At 50.2% G+C, this 25,863-nt stretch overlaps 3 protein-coding genes across 7 annotated transcripts in view; 1 reads left to right on the top strand and 2 right to left on the bottom strand.

The window, feature by feature from the left end:
• C3H2orf42 (chromosome 3 C2orf42 homolog) overlaps positions 1–25,863 on the bottom strand; it is a 357,660-nt gene that overhangs the window by 213,970 nt on the left and 117,827 nt on the right. The gene's annotated exons all lie outside the window — the stretch shown is intronic.
• Positions 7,573–8,769, top strand: LOC137423873 (actin-5-like). Its single transcript, XM_068111423.1, has one exon. The coding sequence runs from the start codon at positions 7,573–7,575 to the stop codon at positions 8,767–8,769; it is 1,197 nt and encodes a 398-aa protein (XP_067967524.1).
• LOC137423667 (regulator of G-protein signaling 12) overlaps positions 8,891–25,863 on the bottom strand; it is a 62,947-nt gene continuing 45,974 nt past the window's right edge. For 2 of the 5 annotated variants that reach the window (XM_068111059.2, XM_078773886.1), the window contains 3 exons: positions 19,169–19,236; positions 17,624–17,681; positions 8,891–13,300 (listed from right to left, as the gene is read on the bottom strand). In XM_068111059.2, the coding sequence (XP_067967160.2) occupies positions 12,846–13,300; positions 17,624–17,681; positions 19,169–19,236 (581 nt within the window). In that variant the 3' untranslated portion in view covers positions 8,891–12,845. Of the gene's footprint in view, positions 13,301–17,623; positions 17,682–19,168; positions 19,240–25,863 lie in introns of all 5 variants that reach the window. The other 3 variants (XM_068111058.2, XM_068111060.2, XR_013622806.1) reach the window with 2 other exon arrangements.

Here is a 25,863-nt window from a genome sequence, read left to right as displayed (position 1 = left end):
GACAGGGGGGTGGCGTGACGGTGGGGTTGGGCGGAGCCGGGGGTCCGCCCGCCGGGGGGCGGCCCCGACGCGGGGGCAGAGCCGCTGGCGGGGGGTGGTCCAAGTCGAGGTGGGCCGGCTTGAGGTGGTCCACGGAGACGAGGTCCGGAGCACCGCCGATGTCCAGGGTGAAATGCTTCGCCCCGGTCTCCAGCACGCGGAAGGGCCCGTTGTATGGGGGCCGCAGCGGTGTCCGGTGGGCGTCGTGGCGGACGAAAACGTGGTGCGATGCAGCTGGATGCCGAGCCCCCGCGCCACCGCCCCCCAGAGCTCCGAGGTGAACTGGGGGCCGCGGTCGGACGAGATGTCCGAGGGGGCGCCGAAACGGGCAACCCAAGTGGCGATGAACGCCTGCGCGACGTCCGCCGCCGTCGTTGCTGCCAAAGGCACGGCCTCCGGCCATCGGGTGGTGCGGTCCACCATGGTGAGGACGTGGGTGAAACCCCGCGAGGGTGGCAGAGGTCCCACCAAGTCCACGTGAACGTGGTCGAACCGACGTTCGGGCACCGTAAACGGGGCCAGCAGAGCCCGGTTGTGGCGGTGGACCTTCGCGCGCTGGCACGCGAGGCACGTCCTGGCCCAATCGCGGACGGCCTTCCGGAGGCCATGCCAGACGAACTTGTCGGCGACCAGCTTTTGGGAGGCCTTCGTGCCCGGGTGGAACAGGCCGTGGATGGCGTCAAAAACCCCAGCCAGCGGGCACGATTGGGCGAGGCCGGCCGAGGGAGACGTCGCACAAGAGGGCCGCGCCCGCACCGTCGAACGGTACCTCGGCGACGCGGAGGCCCGTGACGGCGGTCCGAAAAGCCTGGATGGGGGGATCGGCGGACTGGTCCGCCGCCATCCGGGCATAGTCGATCCCGAGGTGGACCGCGTGGGCGAGGGCCCGGGAAAGGCAATCCGCCACTGGGTTGTCCTTCCCCGCGACGTGCCGGATGTCCGTCGTGTACTCGGACACGGCCGAGAGGTGACGCTGCTGCCGGGCCGACCACGGCTCGGCGACCTTGGCCATCGCGAAAACCAGGGGCTTATGGTCGACGAAGGCCGCGAACGGGCGGCCCTCGAGCAGATGGCGGAAGTGCCGGACCGCCAGGTGGAGCCCGAGCAGCTCGCGGTCGAAGGTACTGTACCACCGTTCGTGCGGGCGGAGCTGCAGGCTAAAGAACGCCAGCGGCTGCCAAGCCCCCTTCACCCATTGCTCGTGCACCGCGCCCACCGCATAGTCCGACGCGTCTGTGGTGAGGGCGATCGGTGCATCGGGCGCCGGGTGCGCGAGCATGGTGGCGTTAGCCAAGGCGTGCTTCGCGCCCGCGAACGCCGCGTCCATCGGCTCGGTCCAGGCAACGTCGCCTTTGCCCGGCTTCCCCAGGAGGGCCTCGTGCAGGGGGCGCAGGAGCTGGGCGATGCGGGGCAAGAAACGGTGATAGAAGTTCACCATGCCCAGGAACTCCTGGAGCCCCTTGATGGTGCGGGTGCGCAGAAAACCCCTGACCGCCTCCACCTTGGCCGGCAAGGGGATGGCCCCGTACCTGGTGACGCGGTGCCCCAAAAGGTCGATCTCGGTGACGCCGAACCGGCACTTGGCGGGGTTGACGATCAGGCCATGCCGGTCCAGGCGTTCGAAGAGCGTGCGGAGATGGCGGAGGTGCTCCTCACGGGACGCACTTGCGACGAGGATGTCGTCCAGGTAGACGTAAACGAAATCCAAGTCGCGCAAGACGCTGTCCATCAGCCGCTGGAACGCCTGGGCCGTATTCTTCAACCCAAAGGGTATCCGCAGAAACTCGACGAGGCCGAATGGTGTAATGACGGCCGTCTTCGGTATGTCCTCTGGCCTGACGGGGACCTGGTGGTATCCGCGGATGAGGTCCACCTTTGAGAAGAGGGACATGTTCGCCAACCGGGCGGAAAAGTCTTGGATGTGAGGGACCGGGTAGCGGTCGGGGGTGGTAGCATCGTTGAGGCGGCGGTAGTCGCTGCACGGCCGCCAGTCGCCGCACGGCCGCCACCCGCCGCCAGGCTTGGGCACGATGTGCAGCGGCGATGCCCATGCGCTGTTGGAGCGCCGGACGATGCCCAGTCGCTCCAGCGTGGCGAACTCCCCCTGCGCCACGGCGAGCTTCGCCGGGTCGAGGCGGCGCGCCCGGGCGTAGACCGGTGGCCCAACGGTGGGGATGTGATGCTCCATCCCGTGCTTGACGGCCACCGCCGAGAAAGTGGGCCGCGTGAGGGCCGGGAAACTGGCGAGGAGGCGTGTGAACTCGTCCGCTGCCGGAAGCGTGCAGACCAACCTTGCCGGAACCGAACCGCTCAGCAAGCCACTTGGCGAGCCGCTCGGTGAGCCACCCAGGGAGCAGCTCAACGAACTGCTCAGCGTGCAAGCAAGCGAGCTGAAGGTTTCGGCCTGGACAAGGCGTCTGTGCCTCACGTCCACCAGCAGCCCATGCGCACAGAGGAAGTCCGCTCCGAGTAGGCCCATGGGGACACTAGCAGTAACGAACGACCACTGAAAGCGCTGCCCTCCGAACCGCAGCGAGAGGCAATGCTTCCCGAACGTGCGGATGGGCGTGCCGTTGGCGGCAAGCAAAGTGGGGCCCCGGCCCGCAGCTTGCCGGTCGGACGCGGAAGCAGGGAGGACACTCACCTGCGCTCCTGTGTTGCACAGGAAGCGACGACCTGAGGAGGTGTCCGTTATGAACAACAGGCTGCCAGTATGGCCGACGCTCATGGCAGGAAGCGAGCTCCGGCCTGGTCGTTTCCCGACCTGCCAAAAGTACAAGGCGGGTGACAGGACCTGGCCTTGTGGCCGAACCTTGCATGGAAACGGCACCAGGTCTGGCCCGGTGGTGGTTGCCGCGCCGGTTGCGACGACGGTGGTGGGCTCGGCGTGGCAGTGGCCACGCACGGATCCGCCAAACCTACGCCGTGCTCAGAAGGATCCGAACCACACGTGCCGTGCGCGGCGCCGGGACCCACGACGGCCGTGCTATATGCCGGCCACGCATCGTGGGCTGTGAAGTACTTGTCCGCCTCCCTGGCCAGGGCCTGCAGTTCCATAATGGTCGACCCGGCCAACGCGAGCCGTACCTGTACAGGCAGCGCGCGGAGGAAGAGAGCACGGAACAGGAAATCCATGCGGCCGTCGCCGAGCAGGGATAGCATGTAATCCATGTGGGTGGACGGGCGTGTGTCCCCGAGGGCGGGAAGGTCCAAAAGACAGTCGGCGCGGTCGGCCTCTGGGAGGCCAAACGTATCGAGGAGCAGCTGCTTGAGCGCCGCGTACTTGCCCTCGTCCGGCGGGTGCCGGAGGAAGGACATGATGCACGCGGCCGTGCCGGAGCCAAGGGCAGCGACCACGTAGAAGTACCTCATGTCGTCCGCCATGACGCCCCGGAGCTGGAATTGGGCCTCTGCCTGAAGAAACCAGGTGTCGGCCTGCGCTTCCCAGAACTCCGGTAGCTTGATCGCGACCGCGTTGATGGCCATTGCGCGTTCGGGGGTTCAACTACGGTTGAACCAGTCGGAGGTCACCAGTGTGGTGCAGGAGCACACACGTTGAACAAAGGTAGGCCACAACGCTTTGGTTATTATCGAGCTCTTTATTACTTGCTCACTCATCTGCACTAACTGGCGCGCGGCAGCGAGCCCGCGTATATATCTCCAGGCCATGCCCTACCTGGGGCATGGCCGCCACCCGCTGGTGCGCGGAATTATGTCTCTGCGCCATCGAGCCATCGTGTCCGCCACAGTGTAGTAATTAAAGCATATATGCGTTGAGTTAGGCAGGATTCCAACCCCTCCTGTATTGTTGAAGAAGACGTTGGTTCGTGGGTGGGCGAGCATGGGCCGTGGAACCTTCCAGAGGGAGGCGGGGCTGAATGAACGACCTCACGTGACCAACATCGGCCAATGGTAGGCCGTGGAACCTTCCAGAGGGAGGCAGGGATGAATGAACGACCGCACGATCGGATGAAGTTTTGTACTTGTCGAATTATGACGTCATAATGGAGGCACCTATGACATCATCATTAACATATTTTATTCCCCATGGAGAGATCTTTACAATGAGCCATCTCAATTTTTTCTATTCAGCACTTTCGGAGATATAGAGGTGCAAAGTTTTTCGGTTTTACCAAGATGGCAGCCGAACCACGTGACCAATGACGTCATCATTGTTTTTTTCCTCCACCAGTTTATGCCGACATGGTGCTCAATAAATTGCATCTTGATTGGATGAAGTTTTGTACTTGTCGAATTATGACGTCATAATGGATGCCTTGGGCCGAGAGAGTTAAAGATTGGGCACAGTCTATTCCAGGGCAAGGCAAATATGTCTGTAAAATATGGCGATTCTATGTGCAACGATGTAGATGTAGTACTGTGCACAAACAGACAGACAGACGGACAGACAAACCAACCAACCAACATACTTGCCGGAATCTATTCCGGCAAGTAACAAACGGACAAACGGACAAACAGACAGGGGTGAAAACTAACCTCCATCCACCCTATGTGGATGGAGGTAACTAAATATATAAAGGTGAACACACAGACAAACACAATAGTCTTACAACTCCTTCAGGGTGAGACTAACAATGGTATGCATATAAAAAATAAATAACCACCTTTAGAGGCCATTTTTCCCCGCAAAGCGGGGGTTGGCCTTTTTTGGGAACCGTGCTTGTTGTTGTTTTTTGGTCCCCTTTTTGAAGCAATGTTTTACGGCCGGATGCCCTTCCTGACGCCAACCCTTTTTGCCACCTTTTTGCCACCTGACGCCAACCCTTCACCCGGATTCACAGGGAATTACCAGTGAACTGGTACTCAATTAGCTGACCTCGGAAGGATGACAGGCTGAATCAACCCCCCTGGCGTTAATTCAGCGATCGACCGGGATTACGAACCCAGGATCCTCGGATCCTAAGCCGGCACCCTAGCCGCTAGCCCAACACCAGGGTATGCATGATATACATATATGTAAGTATAACTGTTTGATAAAAGTGTGCTGAATATGGTACATACATCGTGAAAAGTTTGAAATACAGGGTCCAGAATCATAGCGATATTTATTTTACAATTTTATTCACAAGTACACCCATTCCCGAATGGAGCGACAGGAAGGGTCATGTTATTTATCCCCCTCTGGGGTATATAGATTACAGTAGATCTATGCTTGGGTCCGTTAGTCTGATGGGGGATGCAGTAAGCATCTAATGCCTCAAGAACGTTGGGATTCGTCCCTTTCAGTTTTGTGTTAAACAACCGTAGCGGCTTTGAAAAGGTAATCATACGTGTTTGTGGTTTATAATATTTTTTTACTTCTTTGTCAAGGCCACTTCATTAGGCCCAATTAAAGCATGTGCAATGGTAGCCAACCTATGGTTCATTGTCCATGCTATCATCAATCAAGGAAACAGCCAGAACAAACGGTCTTGGTGACGTCCGTGGGATTTGCAAACTACGGGAGAAGCTCAATGACGTCACAATGCTCTGTTGTTGATCACAATACACAACAAGAAAGAGCGATCAGAGTTTGCAGACCCTCACCAGGATGTGTTTGTGTGGTGTATTTTGTACATTCTTTCATTATTTTGTACAACCTCACTTTCATCAGACACACATGACACATGACGTCCTCTTTATAAAACTGAATTCAGTATTGCATTTGAATTTTTTTTTTTTAATGAGGCTGTCCCTGGGGTCTTTTGAGTCATCGGGGTCCTCTGGTTCTTTATTGTATTCAAGGGTCTTCGGGGTATTTTGGGATATTGGTGGTCTTAAGGGTCTTGCAGGGGGGGGGGGGGGGTCTTAAAGGTTCCTCAAAGGTCCAATGAGTCTCAACAGTCCAAAGTGTCGAAAGGTACATTCCGACAGTACATAATTAATAGACGTACGTAATAAATAGACAGGATGTCACCGACTTCAAACAGTACATAATAGATATATTTCCATGGCTGGAGAATATAATATAGTATAGTTTCTTCTTCTTCCAACAACAACAACTTCTGACTGCCAGACCGTAAGGCCAATTATGTTGAAATTGTAAACACCTGTTCCGCTTTACGACTACTACATTACTTTTAAGTTTCACATTGATCAATTAAACGGTTAAAGAGATATAATTTTAAAAAGATTTTCGTTCAATTCAATATGGCCGCCAAACCATGTGACATGAATTATTCAAGGAAGCCAGGGTCACCCCAAGGCATGGGGAACATATATGTGAAGTTTCCATTAGATCTGTTCAGGCGTTCTGGAGGAGTGGCTTTTTTAAAGGTTTATTCTTGAAAAGTCATAGCTGCCAAACCATGTGACCTATGACATCATGGTTGCAGTCCTTTTTGTTTCATGGGTATGCGATCATGCATGTAATGTTTCACCTTCATCTGTTCAGCCATTTCTAAGAAAAAGGTTGAGTCGTTTTTAAGACTTTTGTGTTTTAAAAAAATGGCGGCCGAACCATGTGACCGATGACGTCTTTTTTTTTTCTCCACCAATTTATCCCTAGATGATGCTCAATAAATTTCATCCTGTTTGGATGAAGTTTTGTTCTTGTCGAATTATGACGTCATAATGGAGGCACCTATGACATCACCATTAACATATGTTATTCCCCATGGATAGTTCTTTACAATGAGCCACATCTCAATTTTTCTCCGCAGTGCTTTCGGAGATAGAGGTGCAAAGCTTTTCGGTTTTTTCAAGATGGCGCCCGTACCACGTGACCTATGACGTCATAATTATCATTCAATAATTCTACAGGAGGAAACACACCTATGGTGAAGATTTCCTGTCAATCGGACCAACATTTGCAGAGAAAAGCATACTTATTCTGTGCAGACAGACAGACAAACGGACACAAATCCAATGCCCTCTCTTCCATGGCGAGCGCGAAGGTAACTAGTGTACATTCGGGGGATTCCATTGGCTGCTGCGTATAGCTCAATGCCGTCACAGGTGCTCCATTCTACATCACAATACAGAACGAGTGTATATTCCGGGGATTCCATTGGCTGCTGCGCCGAGCTCAATGACGTCACAGGTGTTCCGTTCTACATCACAATACAGAATGAGCGTACATTCCGGGGATACCATTGGCTGCTGCCTGAGCTCAATGACGTCACAGGTGCTCCGTTCTACATCACAATACAGAATGAGCGTACATTCCGGGGATACCATTGGCTGCTGCGCGAGCTCAATGACGTCACAGGTGCTCCGTTCTACATCACAATACAGAATGAGTGTACATTCCGGGGATTCCATTGGCTGCTGCGCGAGCTCAATGACGTCACAGGTGCTCCGTTCTACATCACAATACAGAATGAGCGTACATTCCGGGGATTCCATTGGCTGCTGCGCGAGCTCAATGACGTCACAGGTGTTCGTTCTACATCACAATGCAGAATGAGTACATTCCGGGGATTCCATTGGCTGCTGCGCAAAGCTCAATGACGTCACAGGTGTTCCGTTCTACATCACAATACAGAACGAGTGTACATTCCGGGAATTCCATTGCCTGTTGCGCCGAGCTCAATGACGTCACAATGCTCCGTTTTACATCACAATACAGAACGAGTGTACATTCCGGGAGTTCCGTTGAGTGCAGCGCCGAGCTCTTCGTCCCAATTGAAGCGACTCGATAATTACCTGGACATGGCAAACCAGGTGATGGAAGCCCCAGCCATCGTGATCGACAACGGCTCTCGGCAATGCAAAGCCGGAATGGCCGGGATGAAACGGCCGTCGGTCAGAATCCACCTTCCGTTGAAAGTGGAGACCTCGAGGAACAACGACCTCGTTCAACGTCCGAGAAACGTGCACCTGGTGAACCCCGTGGTGCGTGGACTTGTATGTGACTGGGACGCGCTGGAAGACCTCTGGAACCACGTGTTCTCCAACGAGCTAGGGGTGAACCCCGGCGATCACAACCTCATGCTGGCGGATCCGCCCCTGAACCTTCGTGCGACCAGGGACACCACGGCGGAAATCGCCTTCGAGGTCTTCCGTTGCCCAGCGCTGCACATCGCGCACCAACCGACACTGTCTCTGTTCTCCTCGGGTCGTGTATCCGGCATGGTGGTCGAGGTCGGGGAGGGGGTCACCCACTGCACGCCATGTTCCCATGGTTACGTCCTCCCGCACGCCACCACTCGCATGAACCTCGCCGGCGGTGACGTCACCATCCTGTTACAGAACCTCCTGCGAGCCGACGGGGTCAACCTCGGGGACAACCACCTGATGAACAACATGAAGAAAGGTTGCTGCTACGTGCCGCTGGACTTCGCCGGCCAAACGGTCCTCGAGGACCAGGTGGTCGATTTCAAATTGCCCGACGGGAACCACGTCCTCTTGGGGCAAGACCTTCGCCGTTGTCCGGAAATACTCTTCCAGCCGGCCCTGATTGGCGGGAAGACGGCGGGTCTCGTGCAGCACTTCTATGACGCAATCAAAGCGTCCGACGCGTCACTCCACGACGTGTTGTTTCGCAACGTGGTGCTCGCCGGGGGCGCCGTCAAAACCAGAGGCTTTCACGAGCGGATGTACAGGGACATTTCCATCCGGGCTTCACCCGGTTTCAAGACCGACGTGTTCGTCCACCCTCAGCCGATCCACGCGGTGTGGCTGGGCGGTTCCATGGTCGCCGGTTTACCCGAGTTCAACACCCTCTGGGTCAGCCTTCAGGATTACAACGAGCACGGAGCACACGTGATCCATCGCAAGTTCTATTAGCGCGCGTGAGCATCTATTACGTCATTCACGCGCGTGACCATCGATAACGTCATTAATCACGCCCAAGGCGGCGCAGGTATAATTCAAATGTGCAAAGGTAAATAAATACACAAAGGCAAAATTAAAATGATAAAGTTGTTTCTTTATGTACACCATGACATCCATTTGGAAGCGGCATTCCCATCCCATTAAAAAAGAAAAATCAACAAAAATGTTTACATCAAATTATTATATTCAGGTTGATTTATAAACATTGCAAAAGCGGGAATGAGAGTGACGTCATGTCAGCCAAAATAAATTATTTTTTGTGATCCAGAAAGCCTCAACCTCCAAACTTTTTAAATTAACGATACAACATTCGTAGTTATTTATTTAATTAATATTTATTTATTTTATTCGAAGGCAAAAACTGTTATGACGTAGCTAATAGGCTGTGAAATGGAAGCGCTTGCCAAAGTATTAATCACACAACACAGGGAACAACAAGGAGAACGACCACCCGGTAGAGTACACACCTCCACCAAGTGAACAGTTTACATTTTCTATCCACCGACAGATCGGATCTGGATTTTAACCTGAATCCAAAATCGAATCGGCTCGTTCTTGTCACTTAGCAAACTCATCCGCTAAGTTTGGTCATAAGTCATCAACAACTTTTTGAAATGTAGTGCTATATATCGTTTTTGGCGCCATCACTCAATGGTGAAGAATCACGAAAAACAAATTCTCCAATATGGATCTTCACCAGATATCGTTTTTGGCGCCATCACTCAATGGTGAAGAATCACGAAAAAAAAATCTCCAATCTGGATCTTCACCAGATATCGTTTTTGGCGCCATCACTCAATGGTGAAGAATCACGAAAAAAAATTCTCCAATCTGGATCTTCACCAGATATCGTTTTTGGCGCCATCACTCAATGGTGAAGAATCACGAAAAACAAATTCTCCAATATGGATCTTCACCAGATATCGTTTTTGGCGCCATCACTCAGTGGTGAAGAATCACAAAAAAAAATGATCCAATCTGGATCTTCACCAGATATCGTTTTTGGCGCCATCACTCAATGGTGAAGAATCACGAAAAAAAAATGTCCAATCTGGATCTTCACCAGATATCGTTTTTGGCGCCATCACTCAATGGTGAAAAATCACGAAAAAAAAAATGTCCAATCTGGATCTTCACCAGATATCGTTTTTGGCGCCATCACTCAATGGTGAAGAATCACGAAAAAAAAAATCTCCAATCTGAATCTTCACCAGATATCGTTTTTGGCACCACCACTCAATGGTGAAGAATCACGAAAAAAAAAATCTCCAATCTGGATCTTCACCAGATATCGTTATTGGCGCCATCACTCAATGGTGAAGAATCACGAAAAAAAAATCTCCAATCTGGATCTTCACCAGATATCGTTTTTGGCGCCATCACTCAATGGTGAAGAATCACGAAAAAAAAATGTCCAATCTGGATCTTCACCAGATATCGTTTTTGGCGCCATCACTCAATGGTGAAAAATCACGAAAAAAAAAATCTCCAATCTGGATCTTCACCAGATATCGTTTTTGGCGCCATCACTCAATGGTGAAGAATCACGAAAAAAGAAATCTCCAATCTGAATCTTCACCAGATATCGTTTTTGGCGCCATCACTCAATGGTGAAGAATCACGAAAAAAAAATCTCCAATCTGGATCTTCACCAGATATCGTTTTTGGCGCCATCACTCAATGGTGAAGAATCACGAAAAAGAATTATCCAATCTGGATCTTCACCAGATATCGAATCGATTCTTCCTTGTCACACAGCAAAACTTTTCGCCAAGTTTCGTCCAAATCCGTCCACAAGTTTGAGACATCGAACTCACAAACAGATCGACAAACAGGGGGTGAAAACAACCTCATTCCAGCTTCGGTGGCAGGAGGTAACAACAGCAACAACAAATCTTTGGACAGAAACCTGGTGAAAAGTTTCTGTCCAAAAGGAAGAAAGAACTGATTTGGATAAGCATTCAAATACAGCTCAGATCTGGATAAGGAAGAAAGAACTGATTCACTTTTGGTGAAGATACGAATCCGGATCTGGATAAGGGATTTAAATTTTTTTTAAAGTGATTCATCGCCATTGAGAGATAGGATCAATAACTATATATAGGAAGATGTCTCAAAAAGTTGTGGACGGATTATGACAAAACTTGGTGGATGAGTTGGGTAGGTGACAAGAACAAGCCGATTAGATTCTGGTTAAGTTCCGGATACAGATCTGGCCTATCAGTGGGATAGAAAAAGGAAACTGCAGCCTGGCGGAGGTGTGCGCACTACCGTGTGCCCGTTTTGTTATTCATGCATTAGGAACAGCGTGGAGGTATGCACACTTATCGTTGATCTGTCAACCTGAGTTGGAATCTAGGTCCACCTATAAACTGTCATCCTGGTATTTCGCAGGCATGCAGAGGGATCAATATGGGCACCGTCACTTGGGTGGACGTTAAGCCAGAAGACCCGTCTGCTGGCACTGGTCGTTGGTGGACCTCAAACATCCCCCGGTGCCTTTCGCCAAACAATTACTCCCACTGAACAAATTACAAATGCCTACCCGGACTGACTACCTGGAAGGCAAAGGCAAAACCACCCAACGTAGCTCTTGTCAGGAGACAGCCTCGGCGGCGCTGACGCTCTGAAACGAGTATAGTACAATCATGATGATAATTCATGCATGAACACTTTCCACGTATGATACACACATGTTATATCAATTGGCATTTATGAAAATGACACAGCAGAGTGGATTAGCGTGCCATTTAGAACATTCAATTCTCAAGAAACAGTCAATACTCAAGTAAATGGAAGAACGTAGTACGACCTCGGAAACACGTTTCAACTGCTCACCCCCTCTCCCGTCCTCCATCCATCCATCCCACTACTAATAAAAATCAAAATTCTGCATTTCATGTGAAATGTTCTCTCTTGTAATTGAAGGATAAGGAAAAAAAACTCGAGTTGGGGGAAGTAAAGGGTCTTGGAGGGCGGCCGTGCAAACCCTGACCAAGTCATACCAAAGACTTTAAAATGTCCTGCCCTGTCTTGTTAAATGTCCTGCTTCCTTGTTTGACGTTCAGCCTTTAAAAGGCTAAGAGCATGGACAATCCCCATATGTTGGCATCCATGGGGAGGAGGAAATCCCTCCTTAAGAAATGCCCTGCCGAGTGCGGTGAAAAAGATGGCGCCATTGTACCCAGAGTGCCCCGGGAAGTGACGTCACTTCCTCCAAGCTCAGTGTCCGTGTTTGTCTCGCGTATCATCCCTGTGTTGTGTCTTGTGTCTATATGTCAGTGTGCGTCTGGCAGCTCCACTACGAGCCTGTTAAAAAATAATGTACATGTCGGTAAAGTTTGGCTTTAAGAGAAGGCAAAACCTTTCCATCGTTGCCTAATCTACTCACAATGAAGTTTCATGAATCATTTGCGATCATGATTCTCAAATACAGCTCGGTATTTTCATGCAACGCTTCGGGAAACAAAAAAAGAATACACCGACACATGAATGACGATTTAAAAATCGGCTTTTTCAGCATTTGAGAAGAATCCCGATAAGCAGAGATCGAAAGAACAGTGTGAGCCAGGGGATTGAGGTGGCCAGGAAGTGTTTTTGATTCCAGGCCCCAAGATTCAAATCCATAATGTTGACCAATCTTCATGCTAGATAGGAAACGATGCCGAGTGCCTCGAGACACTTTTATGGCAGGTTCACCTCCAAAGCAAGGTACAAATTGACGATCGGAGGCGGTGACCAACAAGAGGTCAAAACCGCTTTGGGTTCCATCACAGCTCGGCACTGTGTTTGTACATTCCGTGTGCCTTCGGTCGGAGGAATCCACCTTTACAAAACCTCATGCAGAGAGAGGATCGGCATGTCGCCAAATATGGCGGTGGCCAAATTGATACAACGAAGGAAAAAACACTGAGACGGAGCGGCGAGCACAAAGTATGCAATCGGCGGCAAAAATACTGGAAGAGGAATGAGTTTTCCAGGATATTGTTGACCTGGAATGGAGAGGGTACGTAGAGAGCACACAAAAACTAGCTCGTCCTCTTTTCTGGGCTTTGCCACCCGGCACAGTTGTGCGCATAGGGCATCTCTATGATCTGCTCATCCGAGGACGCACTCGTGATGTTTTGGGTCGGTGTCTGCAACGAGGCCGAGGACGATACGGACCTGCGGTGAGCGGGGCTCGTGCGGGCCCGATCAGGACTCGATAAAGCCACGCCCACAGGCTGCGCATGGCTACGTAGCTTTACCGTGGCATTGTGGTCTAGAGACGTTGCGGAGTGAGACGCGGACGGGGTGTTTCGTAACGGGCTCCCGTGTAATTCCGAATTCGACGAAGTGTATTCAGCATCACTCGAAGCCGGACTTTCTTCACCTGAAGATACCATTTTCAGAAAGTCAGGTAACACCAAGTCTTCCTTTCTCAGCAGGCCCCTTTGGTCGTCAGCACGGCGTCGTTGGGCCTTTGAAAGGAGGTCCAGCCATTCTATAAATGAGAAAGTTTTTCGTTGCAGCAAACTTTGTTACACAGCGCACGCATCTTTTCAGAATCAACTTCGGTAATAAGAATTCATTTCAATCATGATTAGTATCCATTTTTTGGCAACTTTAACGAAAATAAAATGAACTTCAGTAATTTGACTCTTTTTTGTCAATTGTGACGAGCAGTATTTAATAACTATGATACCAACATGTCCAAACAACAACAACAACAAATCACCTTCTTGGTTAAATAAAACGTTATTGTCATCCGTCAACAAAATGCTGCACCGATTGATCATCCACCGGAGTTAACTAATATATATATATATATATACACTGTGTATATATATATATATATATATATATATATATATATATACACTAGCCGAAAGCACCCGGCATTGCCCGGGTTCTTTTTGAATGAATTTACGACTATAATTCAACTTTTACTCGCGGCCGTAGAAGATTGACTGCTACAATTCAGCTCAGCTTTTAATTGTGAAATGGGCCCGGCCCGGGCGAGGTGGGCCTTGAACGGCCTCGCCACCTAGCCTAAAACCTTCCCGGGGCCCGTCCCGACATTTTTTGTATTGGAGGTTTCCTTCTATCTTTCACGGTTCAGGAGATTAGCGCGCGCAGACAAACAAAAACTTTCTTTTATAGTATAGAGAGAAGAGAAGAGAAGAGAGAAGAGAAGAGAGAAGAGAAGAGAAGAGAGAAGAGATAGTCACGTGAAAAAGTAAGTACACCCCATGTAAAGTTTTGACTTTTTCAACATATTTCAACATACAGCTAATTGATCTTCATTTCAATAATATTGATAGCTAAAGGTGATATAATACAACAAATATCATGAAGCATTTACATTTTGTAGTCCATTGTATAATTTAAATAAACATAAATGCAAATTTTGCATGTGGAAAAAGTAAGTATACCCCTACCTTTATCACTACTTCAAATACCTAAAATTAGAATCAGGTGCACCAACTCAGGTGCAAATGATTAGAACATCGTTAGAGAGAATCTTGGAGGAACCTGTCTTATTTAAACCTCAGACATTTCGTTTGGTTTGCTCTTTGTTGTTGAAGTGTGCGGCGTCACCATGCCTCGATCAAAAGAGCTTTCTGAGTCCTTCAGAAAGAAGGTTATAGATGCCTACGAGTCTGGGAAGGGATTTTTTTTTTTTTTTTTTTTTTTTTTTTTTTTTTTTGTATACAAGATCGAGGCTCGTGAAAGAGCGAACATTAATCACACAGAAAGACAAACCGACACATAAAACATATAACATCGGGAGCGGTAGACAAGATGGGGAGAGAGGGGGAAGGACACAAACACAACATTTGAGAGCAGGGACCGAGAGACATGGAGACATCGAGAGATCTGAGAGAGGGCGAGGGCTTTGGGGGGGGGGGGGGGCATGGGAAGGGGGCGGTGGGAGAGGTATAAAACATATGGACACTGCCAGGACTTCCAGGAAAGAAGTTGGAATTTCAAACAAGGTGGATCTGGGGTGAATTAGCGGGGGTAGAAAAGATCAAGGTTTTGGATGGGGGAAGATAAGAGATGGTGGTGAACAGCTGTTTTAAAGACCTGGAGGGAGGAGTGGGACTGAAGGGAGTGAGGGAGTTTGTTCCAGAGGCGGGAGAAAAGAGGAATGAAAGAGTGAAGGTGAGCAGAGAGCCGAGATTTCGGCAGTTTAACCATCAGAGGGTTGCTGGCAGATCTTGTGCGACCTGTAGGAATATTTGGGGGACAGAGCACAGAGAGAGCTGGGGGTGCAAGGCCGGAGAGGAGTCGGTAGAAGACAGAAAGACCTCCAAACCTCCAAACCAGACCTCCAAACCAGAAAGACCTTAAAAAGATCTCCAAACAATTTGAAATCAATCATTCAACTGTCCGGAAGATCATCTACAAGTGGAGAAGATTCCAAACAACTGCCAACTTGTTCAGGCCAGGCCGCCCCAGCAAGTTCAGCCCGAGAGCAGACCGCAAGATGCTGAAAGAAGTCTCTAAGAACCCCAGAATGTCATCACGGGATCTACAGGTAGCTTTTTCCACTGTTGATGTCAAAGTGCACGAGTCTACCATTAGAAAGAGGCTGCACAAATTTGATCTACATGGGAGGTGTGCCAGGAGGAAACCTTTGCTGTCCAGAAAGAACATCAGGGCAAGACTAACGTTTGCCAATGAACACCTAGGCAAAGACCAGCACTTCTGGAACAATGTGCTCTGGACAGCTGAGTCAAAGGTAGAGCTATTTGGCCACAGTACGAGAAGACATGTTTGGCGAAAACCAAATACAGCATTTGACCACAAGAACCTGATACCAACTGTAAAGCATGGTGGTGGAAATATTATGGTTTGGGGCAGCTTTGCTGCATCAGGGCCTGGGCAGCTCACCATCATAGAATCCATCTGAATTATTCATTGTACCAGAGGGTGCATGAGGATAATGTGAGGCCATCTGTCGGAAAGTTGAAGCTCAACCGAAGGTGACTTCTTGCAACATGACAATGACCCTAAACATACCTGTAAATCCACCAAGGAATGGCTGAAAAGAAAGAAATGGAGGGTTCTTATCTGGAATGGCCAAGTCAAAGCCCGGATCTAAATCCCATCGAGATGTTGTGGGGGGATTTGAAACGATCTGTGCATGCAAGAAACCCCTCAAACATCGCACAGCTGAAAGAATTCTGCATGGAGGAGTGGACAAAAATTTCTCACAATCTGTCAGAGACTGGTAGATAGCTATAAGAAACGGCTACTTGAGGTTGTTTCTGCCAAAGGGGGCAATACCACCTATTAGAGCCAAGGGTGTACTTACTATTTCCACATGCGAAATTTGCATTTATGTTTATTTAAATTACACAATGGACTACAAAATGTAAATGTTTCATGATATTTGTTATATTATATCATCTTTATCTGTCAATATTGTTGAAATGAAGATCAAATAGCTGTATGTTGAAATATGTTGAAAAAGTCAAAACTTTACATGGGGTGTACTTACTTTTTCACGTGACTGTATATATGCTTTAAAAACTAAAAAACTACTGAACCGAATCCAATCAAATTTTGCATGTTGCCTAAGGGTACCGCAAGTATGGTTTCTGTTGAGGTAGTATATCTGGGGGAGGGGGTTCAGAGTGGGGAAATACCCCCAATTCTCTCTAAGAAAATGCTTATTGTATAGCACCACCCGGTGGTATCTGGTATTACATATCATCTTATATAAAGATAGTTTGATCAAGTTTTAAAAAATGATATTAAAAATAAATAAATAAAACTTAATTAACGAACGCCCCCCCACCCCTCTTCAACAACCATGTGAAAATCACCCCCACCATTATGGGGATTTTGAAATCTGAGTGATAATAATTGGAAATTTTGAAAATGTTTATTTTCACTCATTTTAAGCGGAGTGGAGGTTTAAACCAAAGCATCCAACATGGAGCTTCACAGTGAAGCGGAGGCGATTTTTGCTCGCACCATATGTAAGCAGCAAGGATGGTTGTTCAAGATGATGTCAGCTGACTTCCAAGCAGATGGAAGATGACCCCGAGCAAATGATAGAGCAGAATGTTTATGAAGTACAACACGTTGTCATTTGATTAAATCCGTCAGCAATGCGGCGGCTGCTCTTGCTGATATATACAATCAGAGTAGTGAATGCATGGAATGGTCTTCCTGGAAAGGTCGTGGCAGCAAAAAATGTAGATGGGTTTAAACTGGAATTAGATGGGTATCTGGAGAGCGGTAGATGACTAATGGCAGAAATGTGCGGGCTTGATGGGCCTGATGGCCGCTTCCCTGAGTTGAACTTCTTTGTACTGAATTTCCTTGTAATGCAACTGCTTAATGGAGCTCACCGAAAGCGGAATGGCTCAGAGGTAGCGCACTCACCTATTCTCGACCCAACTACAAACTGTCATTCTGATGCTCCGCAGGTGTTGCATTGCATCATCAAGTCATTCTGATGCGTTGTATCAATGAGCATGCAATTCTTGGGAGAGTACGTTAAGCCGGCTGTCCTGTCTATCAGCATTCCCTTGCGGCCATTAATGATCCCATTTTTGAGATATTTTATTTAAAAAAGAATTATTTTGTATATTTTGTAAAAACAAAAAATATATAAAAAATAGGCGATTATGTGCTCAAATAATCTACTCTTTTCAAAATACACAATCGGATCTAAATTCCAGGCCTGATGGAAGCCATTCCTATCCATCTTATGCACATTGCTTCTTAATAATTAATTTAAAAGTTACACCTGATGGTGTAACTCAAATCAAGTTACACCTCAAATCAGCTACAATGATATACGTACCGTCTCCTTCTTTCTTTTTTCTGGATTGCCGAACGTCTTCATATAAACTTTCGGCCTCCTACCAACGGCACACACACAAGTGGCATCCACATCAGTTTTATTTGAATTGGATGCCAATCGGATGCAAATTGGGGTCATGGCTCCTGGGGTGCCTGCGCTCGACCCGACTCGAAAGGTTAAACATTTTATTCATCCTTCACCCAGGTCTTGACATAATGGACACACTACTAGCCTGAGCTGGCCAGTATTTTCTCATGCTAAACCCCAGTTGTGGGAGTAAGCCCCAACTCTGCGGTAAGGCCTCTCATTCCCCCCACCCCCAATAGCCAAAAGGTGTGGGGCCAAGAGGCAACCCCCCGCCCCCCACTAGTCATGAAAAAGGCACCACTTGGGGACAGTTGTGGGAAAAGCCCCTCTCCCAAGAGCTATGTGAAACTCACCCGTCCCCAGGGATTTTACATACACCTACATAAAATTTCCCAGACCGGTCCAGCGTGCTTCCCAGACCGGCCCAGCAATCAGCATGCTTCCCAGACCGGCCCAGCGTGCTTCCCAGACCGGCCCAGCGCACTTCCCGGATCGGGCCAACACAGCCCAGTGCGCATCCCAGACTGGCCCAGTGCGCTTCCCAGTACAACCAGTGCACTTCACAGACTAGCCAAGCATGCTTCCTAGAGAAGCCCAGCTGGCTTTCCAGAGTGGCCCAGCTAGCTTCACAGACCGACCCAGCACGCTTCCCAGACCGGCCCAGCACGCTTCCCAGACCGGCCCAGCATGCTTCCCAGACCGGCCCAGCACGCTTCCCAGACCGGCCCAGCACACTTCCCAGACCGGCCCAGTGCGCTTCCCAGTACAACCAGTGCACTTCACAGACTAGCCAAGCATGCTTCCCAGAGAAGCCCAGCTAGCTTCCCAGAGAGGCCCAGCTAGCTTCACAGACCGACCCAGCACGCTTCCCAGACCGGCCCAGCACGCTTCCCAGACCGGCCCAGCACGCTTCCCCGACCAGCCCAGCATGTTTCCCAGACCGGACCGTCTGTCTGTCTGCCCAGCACGCTTCCGAGACCGGCCCAGCACGCTTCCGAGACCGGCCCAGCATGCCTCCTAGACAAGACCAGCTAGCTTCCCAGCATGGCCCAGCACGCTTCCGAGACCGGCACAGCATGCCTCCTAGACAAGACCAGCTAGCTTCCCAGAGTGGCCCAGCACACTTCCCAGACCGGCCGAGCATGCTTCCCAGACCGGGAAACCCAGCACGCTTCCCAGACTGGCCCAGCATGCTTCCCAGACCGGCCCAGCATGCTTCCTAGACCGGCCCAGCATGCTTCCCAGACAGGCCCAGCATGCTTCCTAGACAAGCCAGCTAGCTTCCCAGAGTGGCCCAGCACGCTTCCCAGACCGGCTCAGCACGCTTCCCAGACCGGCCCAGCATGCTTCCGGACTGTTTCAGCTTGCCTACCTCATACCCACCTCCCCGACTCCAAACTCCCAGTCCTCCCTGAAAGCTTTCCAGTCTAGCTTATGGCTTTTCCAGGCCCAGCTCACCTTAACAGCTCTTGAACCTGGAATTGAATGCGTTTCTCGCAGCTTTTGCTTCCCTGCCATCGCCTTGCCTGCTTTTGGATAATCACACAACATAATATAAATCATTAACAATCTTGCATTCATTATCCCACCACCAAAAATAAAAATACATTTCTCTCACTCGACCTGACAATTCGTCATCAGATAATTTTTGCAAATATGAAAATCGCAGCATAATGAGCAGGCAGCGTCGCTCGTTAATGCGATGGCCTTCAAGTTCAAATGTTCACAGAAGCAAATCTAACAAACATACAATTCAGTACCTCCAAGACATATCTACACGGAGGGACGGTATTGTGGAGCACACAAACTTTCGGAAGTAACATTGCGATGGTTTCCCTGACTGGTATGTAGTAATGTATACATTATATACTATTGTTATAGATCGCGGTTAGATGTTATAGACCGAGCGGTGGTTTAGAACCGCGACCTAACAACACTCACCCGATTCACCCAGACTTTGGCCGTATCGCACCCTAGCTGCTCAATGAGGGAAAAGACAAAAACGACGCAATGTAAAGAGGAAAACGAAGGCCAAGAAAGGTTGGAAAGACTACTAAATTTATTCCTACGATTTACACACAAGCAACAAAAAAGCAATTCAGTTTATTTACAAGTACAAGACGCATGTGACACAGTGCAAATTTAGCTTATCTACAGACTTAACTTATTACCCAGGACAGAACAAACAAAGACGACTCACACGGGGAATGCCAGGGATGGCAGAAGGTGGATGGCTGGCGGGAGAGGAAAGGTCCAAGGGGGGGTCTTGCAGCACAACCGGCACGTTCAGCAGCCGCCGTTCCGTTTCGGCCCTGCTCCGAACCGCCGTTCAGGCCCCCTTTGGCGGTCGGGTGTCGCGGCTGCGGCGGCCTCCGTCCGCTGCGTTCCCAGGACTTGTCTCACTCGTCTGGTCCCTCAACCCTCAACTCTTTCTTGCTTCTCTCACTCCTCACCACCGACTTCTCTCTCTGGCAACCGACTGTGACCAACTCCTTGCAACTCTCTTTCTTCTTCTCTTCTCTTCTCATCTCATGCTCATCTCCAAGGCCTCTCTCTTAAAGCAGTCCCTTACAGTCGCTTTTATCACCCCCAGTGAAATCAAGCCGCCGACTCCGAGGGCACACCTACCGGGTCACTCACCGCGGCCCTGGTTGGTCGCGCGACCCTCGGGCTCCGCCCCGGACGACGACGGGCGGGCGCGCCCCTCCCCTCCTCTGACGAGGTGGAGACACGCCTTTCTTCCCTGACTCGAGCCTCGTGGTCACTGGCGGTTATTGGAGGGGAGGTGATTGGGAATCGAGGCTCAGCAATGACGAGAGGGGATGTAATATGGGATGGAGATTTTGGGGATGGGAAGGAAAGGGGATCTATTCTCTTTCACTGGTGCAATGGAGTATTTCAATTAATGGAAGACACAGCCTTACGCTAATACACATAATAAGGATATAACTGTCAAAAGAAAGGATATATCGTGTCCTGCATGTATGTTTTATGGACTAACTACGGAAACGCCCTTTGACCTTTATACAACCACAAACGGAGGGAGGAGGGGTGATATTTTACAACAACCTTTTACAACAACATTTTACCACAACAACAAAATAAAAAAACATTCTCATATCCACAACACTGCACCCTCCTCCCCTTAGGCACGTCCCGGGCCTATTACTTTTACCTTAGTGTGGCAAGTAGGTGTAGTTCCCTCTACTTTTAACCTGACCCTGAGTGCGACAGTTTTAAAACATAAATAAATGTGTCCCGCTGCTCCATTGCACCCTGCCTAACAGACTTACGCCCACAGTTAACCGAATTGCGGAATGGTCTTCAAACTATACACTGACGGTGGGAAGCATTATTTACACTGACGCTATTTTTATTTACAAAACTAACCCAGGACCTGTAATTGTTCTTTCTGGGGGGGAGACAGTCTGCTCTGCATCAATGCACCATTAAAGCACCCAAAAACGCACCAATACACACCCAAGCACCAATCGGTGCAGTCCCCATTGTTCAATGAATAAAATAAAACCAACAAACCCAACCCTGCAGGTGTCTCTTGCTCTTCGGCTCCCTCTGCTGGTTATCATTATTTCTTCCAGTTGTTGTCATTTTCTTTGCTTTGCTTACTGGCGGCCTATTTTCAATAAAACTTGCACCCAATGTGTCCTTTTTATTTATTTATGGCCCACCAGGCCGACTATGTGTGGTTCACCTGTGGGGCATCGGTGCCCTGTGGCCAAGGTCCGCCAGCAAGATTTCGGGCCCTCATGGCCGGTCCCAGCAGAGGGGCCATGCCCCAACCCATGGGGTCCATAAGTGGTGCTCGGCCACTGACATGTGGTCCATAATGTGGTGCATCGATGCAGACAGCTGGTTCTGGGAATTTCGGGCGCACAATGGCCGACCCACGCACGCTCCCCTCGGCGCCCAACGGCGCTCAGGTCCTCATGTGGGAGACAAAAGGGGGGACAAGACAGATGAGCGAGGGGTAAGGTCTCAAGGGTACACATCAAAAAGGCAATGCAAGGCGAAATGCGTACGGAGGGCGAAGTGAGAAAGCTCGTCCCTACCGTACGTCACCCCCCTGTTACCTAGCCCACCCTTGCCCTTACCCCATATGTACAAAACCTACACATTAACAATTCGTCACTACTGTCACGTCTTCCCCATATTTCCCCTATACCAAATTCGTCACCACAATCCCTCTACTTCAAAAATTTGCCATCATCAATTCATCATCAATCCTCATAAGGAGGAAGAGATGGAATTACGCACAATGTCACACCCACGCCATGATGCGTCTCACATTCCAAACATTTGCACAGTAAAAATAATTAAACATGGCATGGTGTGGAGTACCTGTCACCTCAGGTGAGTGGATGCAGATGGTGCGAGGAGATCCTTCATCCTAACTATCCTCTAAATGATTTTAACACACTTTACACTACCCGGGGTCTTTCTCCGGCCAAACCATTGGCCCTCTTACACTATGGGTTCTAAAAACCAATTCCCATTGGCCAAACTGTGGTGCTTTTCAATTTGGGGTCTCACTCCCCCGATTCATCTCCCGGTGCCCTCGCACAATTTCTGGGCTGTGGCGTGTACCTCTCCCAGTGGGTCTACCCACCTGCACACCTCCACCACTGCAGTTGCCACCCGAGCTTACCTAGCTCCTCACCCTAACCTATCTAACTGGGGGCAGCCCCTCTCCTGGCTCTGTCACCCCATGGTGCCCTCTGGCACTGGGCTACCCGGGTCCGTCCTCCGGATCCTCGGGCCCCATCCACAACAACTACTACCGGCTCCCAGAGCCCACCTGCGGCCTCACCTGGCCGACATCCTCACAGTGGTGGAGTGCTCAAACAACTACACACACTAACAGGCTACACGCCCAGCCATTTCCACAACACTAATGCACCCATCCACAGACCATTCTTTCACCCGCACCACAGATGCCAATATCCAAACCACAATTTACCTGTACCCTCTACCTAACACTTACACTACCCGCCCCGGGTATCCGTGATGGGGGTCCACTCTTCCCCCATTCACACCTTCGCACCATCCACTCCACTCCACAATTTCCACCATACTCACTCCACGACCATCCATTCCAATACTCCATACCATTTATTCCATACACCTGTCTTTCATTCACCTGTCGTTGCACACCTGTGCAATCTCACCTGGTGCCACCTGCACCCTCCTCCTCTTTCTGGACCAGTTGGTCAACGCAACACACATCACCATCACTCACTCATACACTGCTCCATTCACCTGTTCAGTTGCACACCTGTGCAATCACACCTGTTCCATTCTCACCTGTTCAATCCTCACACACACGGCATCATCTCAGCTAACTTCTCCCCTCTGAAACTTGCGCTTCCCAGTCGTCCCTTTAAACTATTGCGCTCCCACGTCATTATCATCCATACTAATCTACCTGCGTCCCCACTACAGGTATCAGTCACTAACTAAACTTAACGTTACCTAATGTCAATCTTCCCTAGATCCCTACACACCATATCCTAACCCACCCGGGCTAGTTTTCACTGCCATACACCCCATAATCTAGTGCTCCTTTGCCCCCACATGGGAAGGATGGTGGATTTGCCATCCCACCACATCGGGGGTCTCTCACTACCAATTTCGCTCGTCCAAATCCAACAATTCAAAAATTTTCCATTTACTGCCAATTCCATTCACTTTTCTAAATTTCGTTTTCAATCACTATCACTATCACCATCACCCGTCTACTTATTACATCCTCTCGGTGCGCCAATTCACATCACCCGTCTACTTATTACATCCTCTCGGTGCGCCAATTCACATCTACAGCCCGGCTTCGTACAGCCGAGCAATGAACGCGGGTCGTTTTGTGCCAGCGGCTGGATACGTCCCGCATTCGGGGCAGGGACGGAGGCTTACCCGGGCCGAGATCCCATGCACCACCTCGGCGTGGAGTCATCCAATGTCCCGATCTCGACCTGCCGGCACGTCTCAATAGAAAGTGGTCGCCATGACGACCCTTCCTATCGAGCTGCCCGCTCCGCCTTGTGGAGCCCGGACGCGGCCGCTCCACGCGAGGCCCAGCGTGGATCGCGCACGGCGGTCCTTTCGAACCCGCCGTGGCTCGGATCTCCGCTGGTTCTCGCGGCACGCGAAGCCCGGCACGCACCGAGGGCCCGATCCGGCTAAAAGTCGACCTAACCTTTAACCCGGTTACCGTCGACGCTTCACCTGCAGGCTTACATGCATACGCTACCTCTTTCTTGCTCATACATGCAGCCGTTCCCATTCTCCTCGTACCTTTTCTTTCACACCTCGGTACACTCACTCCGCTCACCGACTTGGTCACACACCTGACCACCGAACACTTTGGCACACATTCGTTGCTCGCACACCTCACCAATACACCGCTTCGCGCCCCCTCCTCGGTCACCTCCTCTGTGACAATCACAGGTGTGCTCTCATTCGCACACCCAACCACGTGCCTCACTACCAACTCAAATGTGCCTTCCCACACACACTCTACCATTCCAGGTGTGCATCCTTCCATCCCAGGTGTACATCCTCGCCCACCTGTCACAACCAGCTCACTCTCCTTGTCACTCTCACTACTCTCACCTCCACTCTCGGTCGCGCACTCACCCTTACTCTTGACAGCATGCGCTTTCCCCATGCACCCGTCCGTTACACACCTTTCTCGCGCATCCTCCCGCGCACACTTTTCCGTTACTTCCTCCGTAACACTCACCACACCGCGCTTCCCTGTGCTCCCTCGCACACGCGCTACGACCGGCTCACTCCTGACGGCACACTCACTCCTCGGCGTGCACTTTTTCCTCACACACCCCATGGTCGGACATTCTCGCACACCTCTTTTTTCGCACACCAGACCTGTCGCACACCTCACCAACGGCCTTTCACGAACACCCGGATCCAATCCAATCCCCAAGCCGACTGAAGCTTTCCTCACATCATATACATTGCCACTCACCTTGGCACCTCGTCCCCGCACCTCCTTTGCCACCTGCAAACTTTTTATTTGGTTAGTGAGCACCGCATCATGATTTGAACACAGACCTTGTACATATTCCATGACTTCCTCCTTTATCTCCCTCTTAGTTTCTGTCCGTCCCTTCTTAATTTCACTCACCTCTTCTCCCACTTCCTCTAGTTTTTGTTTAACCTCTTTTATTTCTCGGTGCGTCCCCTCAAGTTCGTCCTCTAAGGCTACCGTGACCGTCTCTATGTGCATCCTCACCTGCCGGTCCTTTGTCTCCATTATCTCTGTCACCTCCTCCACCCTCATTGTCAGTTCCTCCCGTACCATCTGACATTGCCTCTGCGTCGCTATTAATTCGTTTTTAATTTCTTTTTGTGTCGCCTTTAACCCTCCGAGTACTGCAGTGTTCCTTTGAACCTGCTCCACTAATTTAGTTTGTCCCTCTGTCAGCTGCTCCACCTCCTCCGTCAGATCTTCTATTCCCCCTTGTAACTTAGCCGTATTATTCCTCACTTCTTTCTCTATACGCTTTTCGCCTCGCTTTACCTCCTCGCGTAGCCCCGAGACCTCCTCACTCACCCCTCGTCGTATTTCCTCCATCTGGTTCCCCATCTGTTCGATTTCCCGGGCGGATTGTTCCCCTATTTCCCGCAATTTGTCCTCCATCCTATTTTCTAACCCCATTAACCCATTTTTCACCCCCTCTAACTGATTCTCCTGGGCAGCCATTCTGTTTTCCACCCCCGTTAACCCATGTTTCACCCCTTCTATCCCATTGTCTAACCCCTCAAATTTCTTGTCTAATCCCTCAAATTTCTTGTCTAATCCCTCAAATTTCTTGTCTAATCCCTCAAATTTCTTTTCTAATCCCTCACCGGTACCCCTCGCTTCGTCCCTCATTACCCCCATTTGGCCCTCCAATCGCTCACCCTGAGCATCCATCCGGTTCCCCATTACCCCCAATTGCTCACTCTGAGCATCCATCCGGTTCCCCATTACCCCCAATTGCTCACTATTCTGGGCCATAAGGGCCTTCATTTGTATAAAAAAAAGGTTCAAATCCATTGGCATCTCCGGTTCGACTACCGCGACCATGGGCGTGGCTAAATGTGGCGCCGCTGTAATCACGTGCGCTAGAGCGCCA

Source organism: Myxine glutinosa, chromosome 3, assembly GCF_964187855.1.
Source record: "Myxine glutinosa chromosome 3, kmMyxGlut1.1, whole genome shotgun sequence".
Taxonomy (NCBI): domain Eukaryota; kingdom Metazoa; phylum Chordata; class Myxini; order Myxiniformes; family Myxinidae; genus Myxine; species Myxine glutinosa.
The sequence above is the reverse complement of the archived record's forward strand: the minus strand, read 5'-3'. Positions and strand labels throughout refer to the sequence as shown.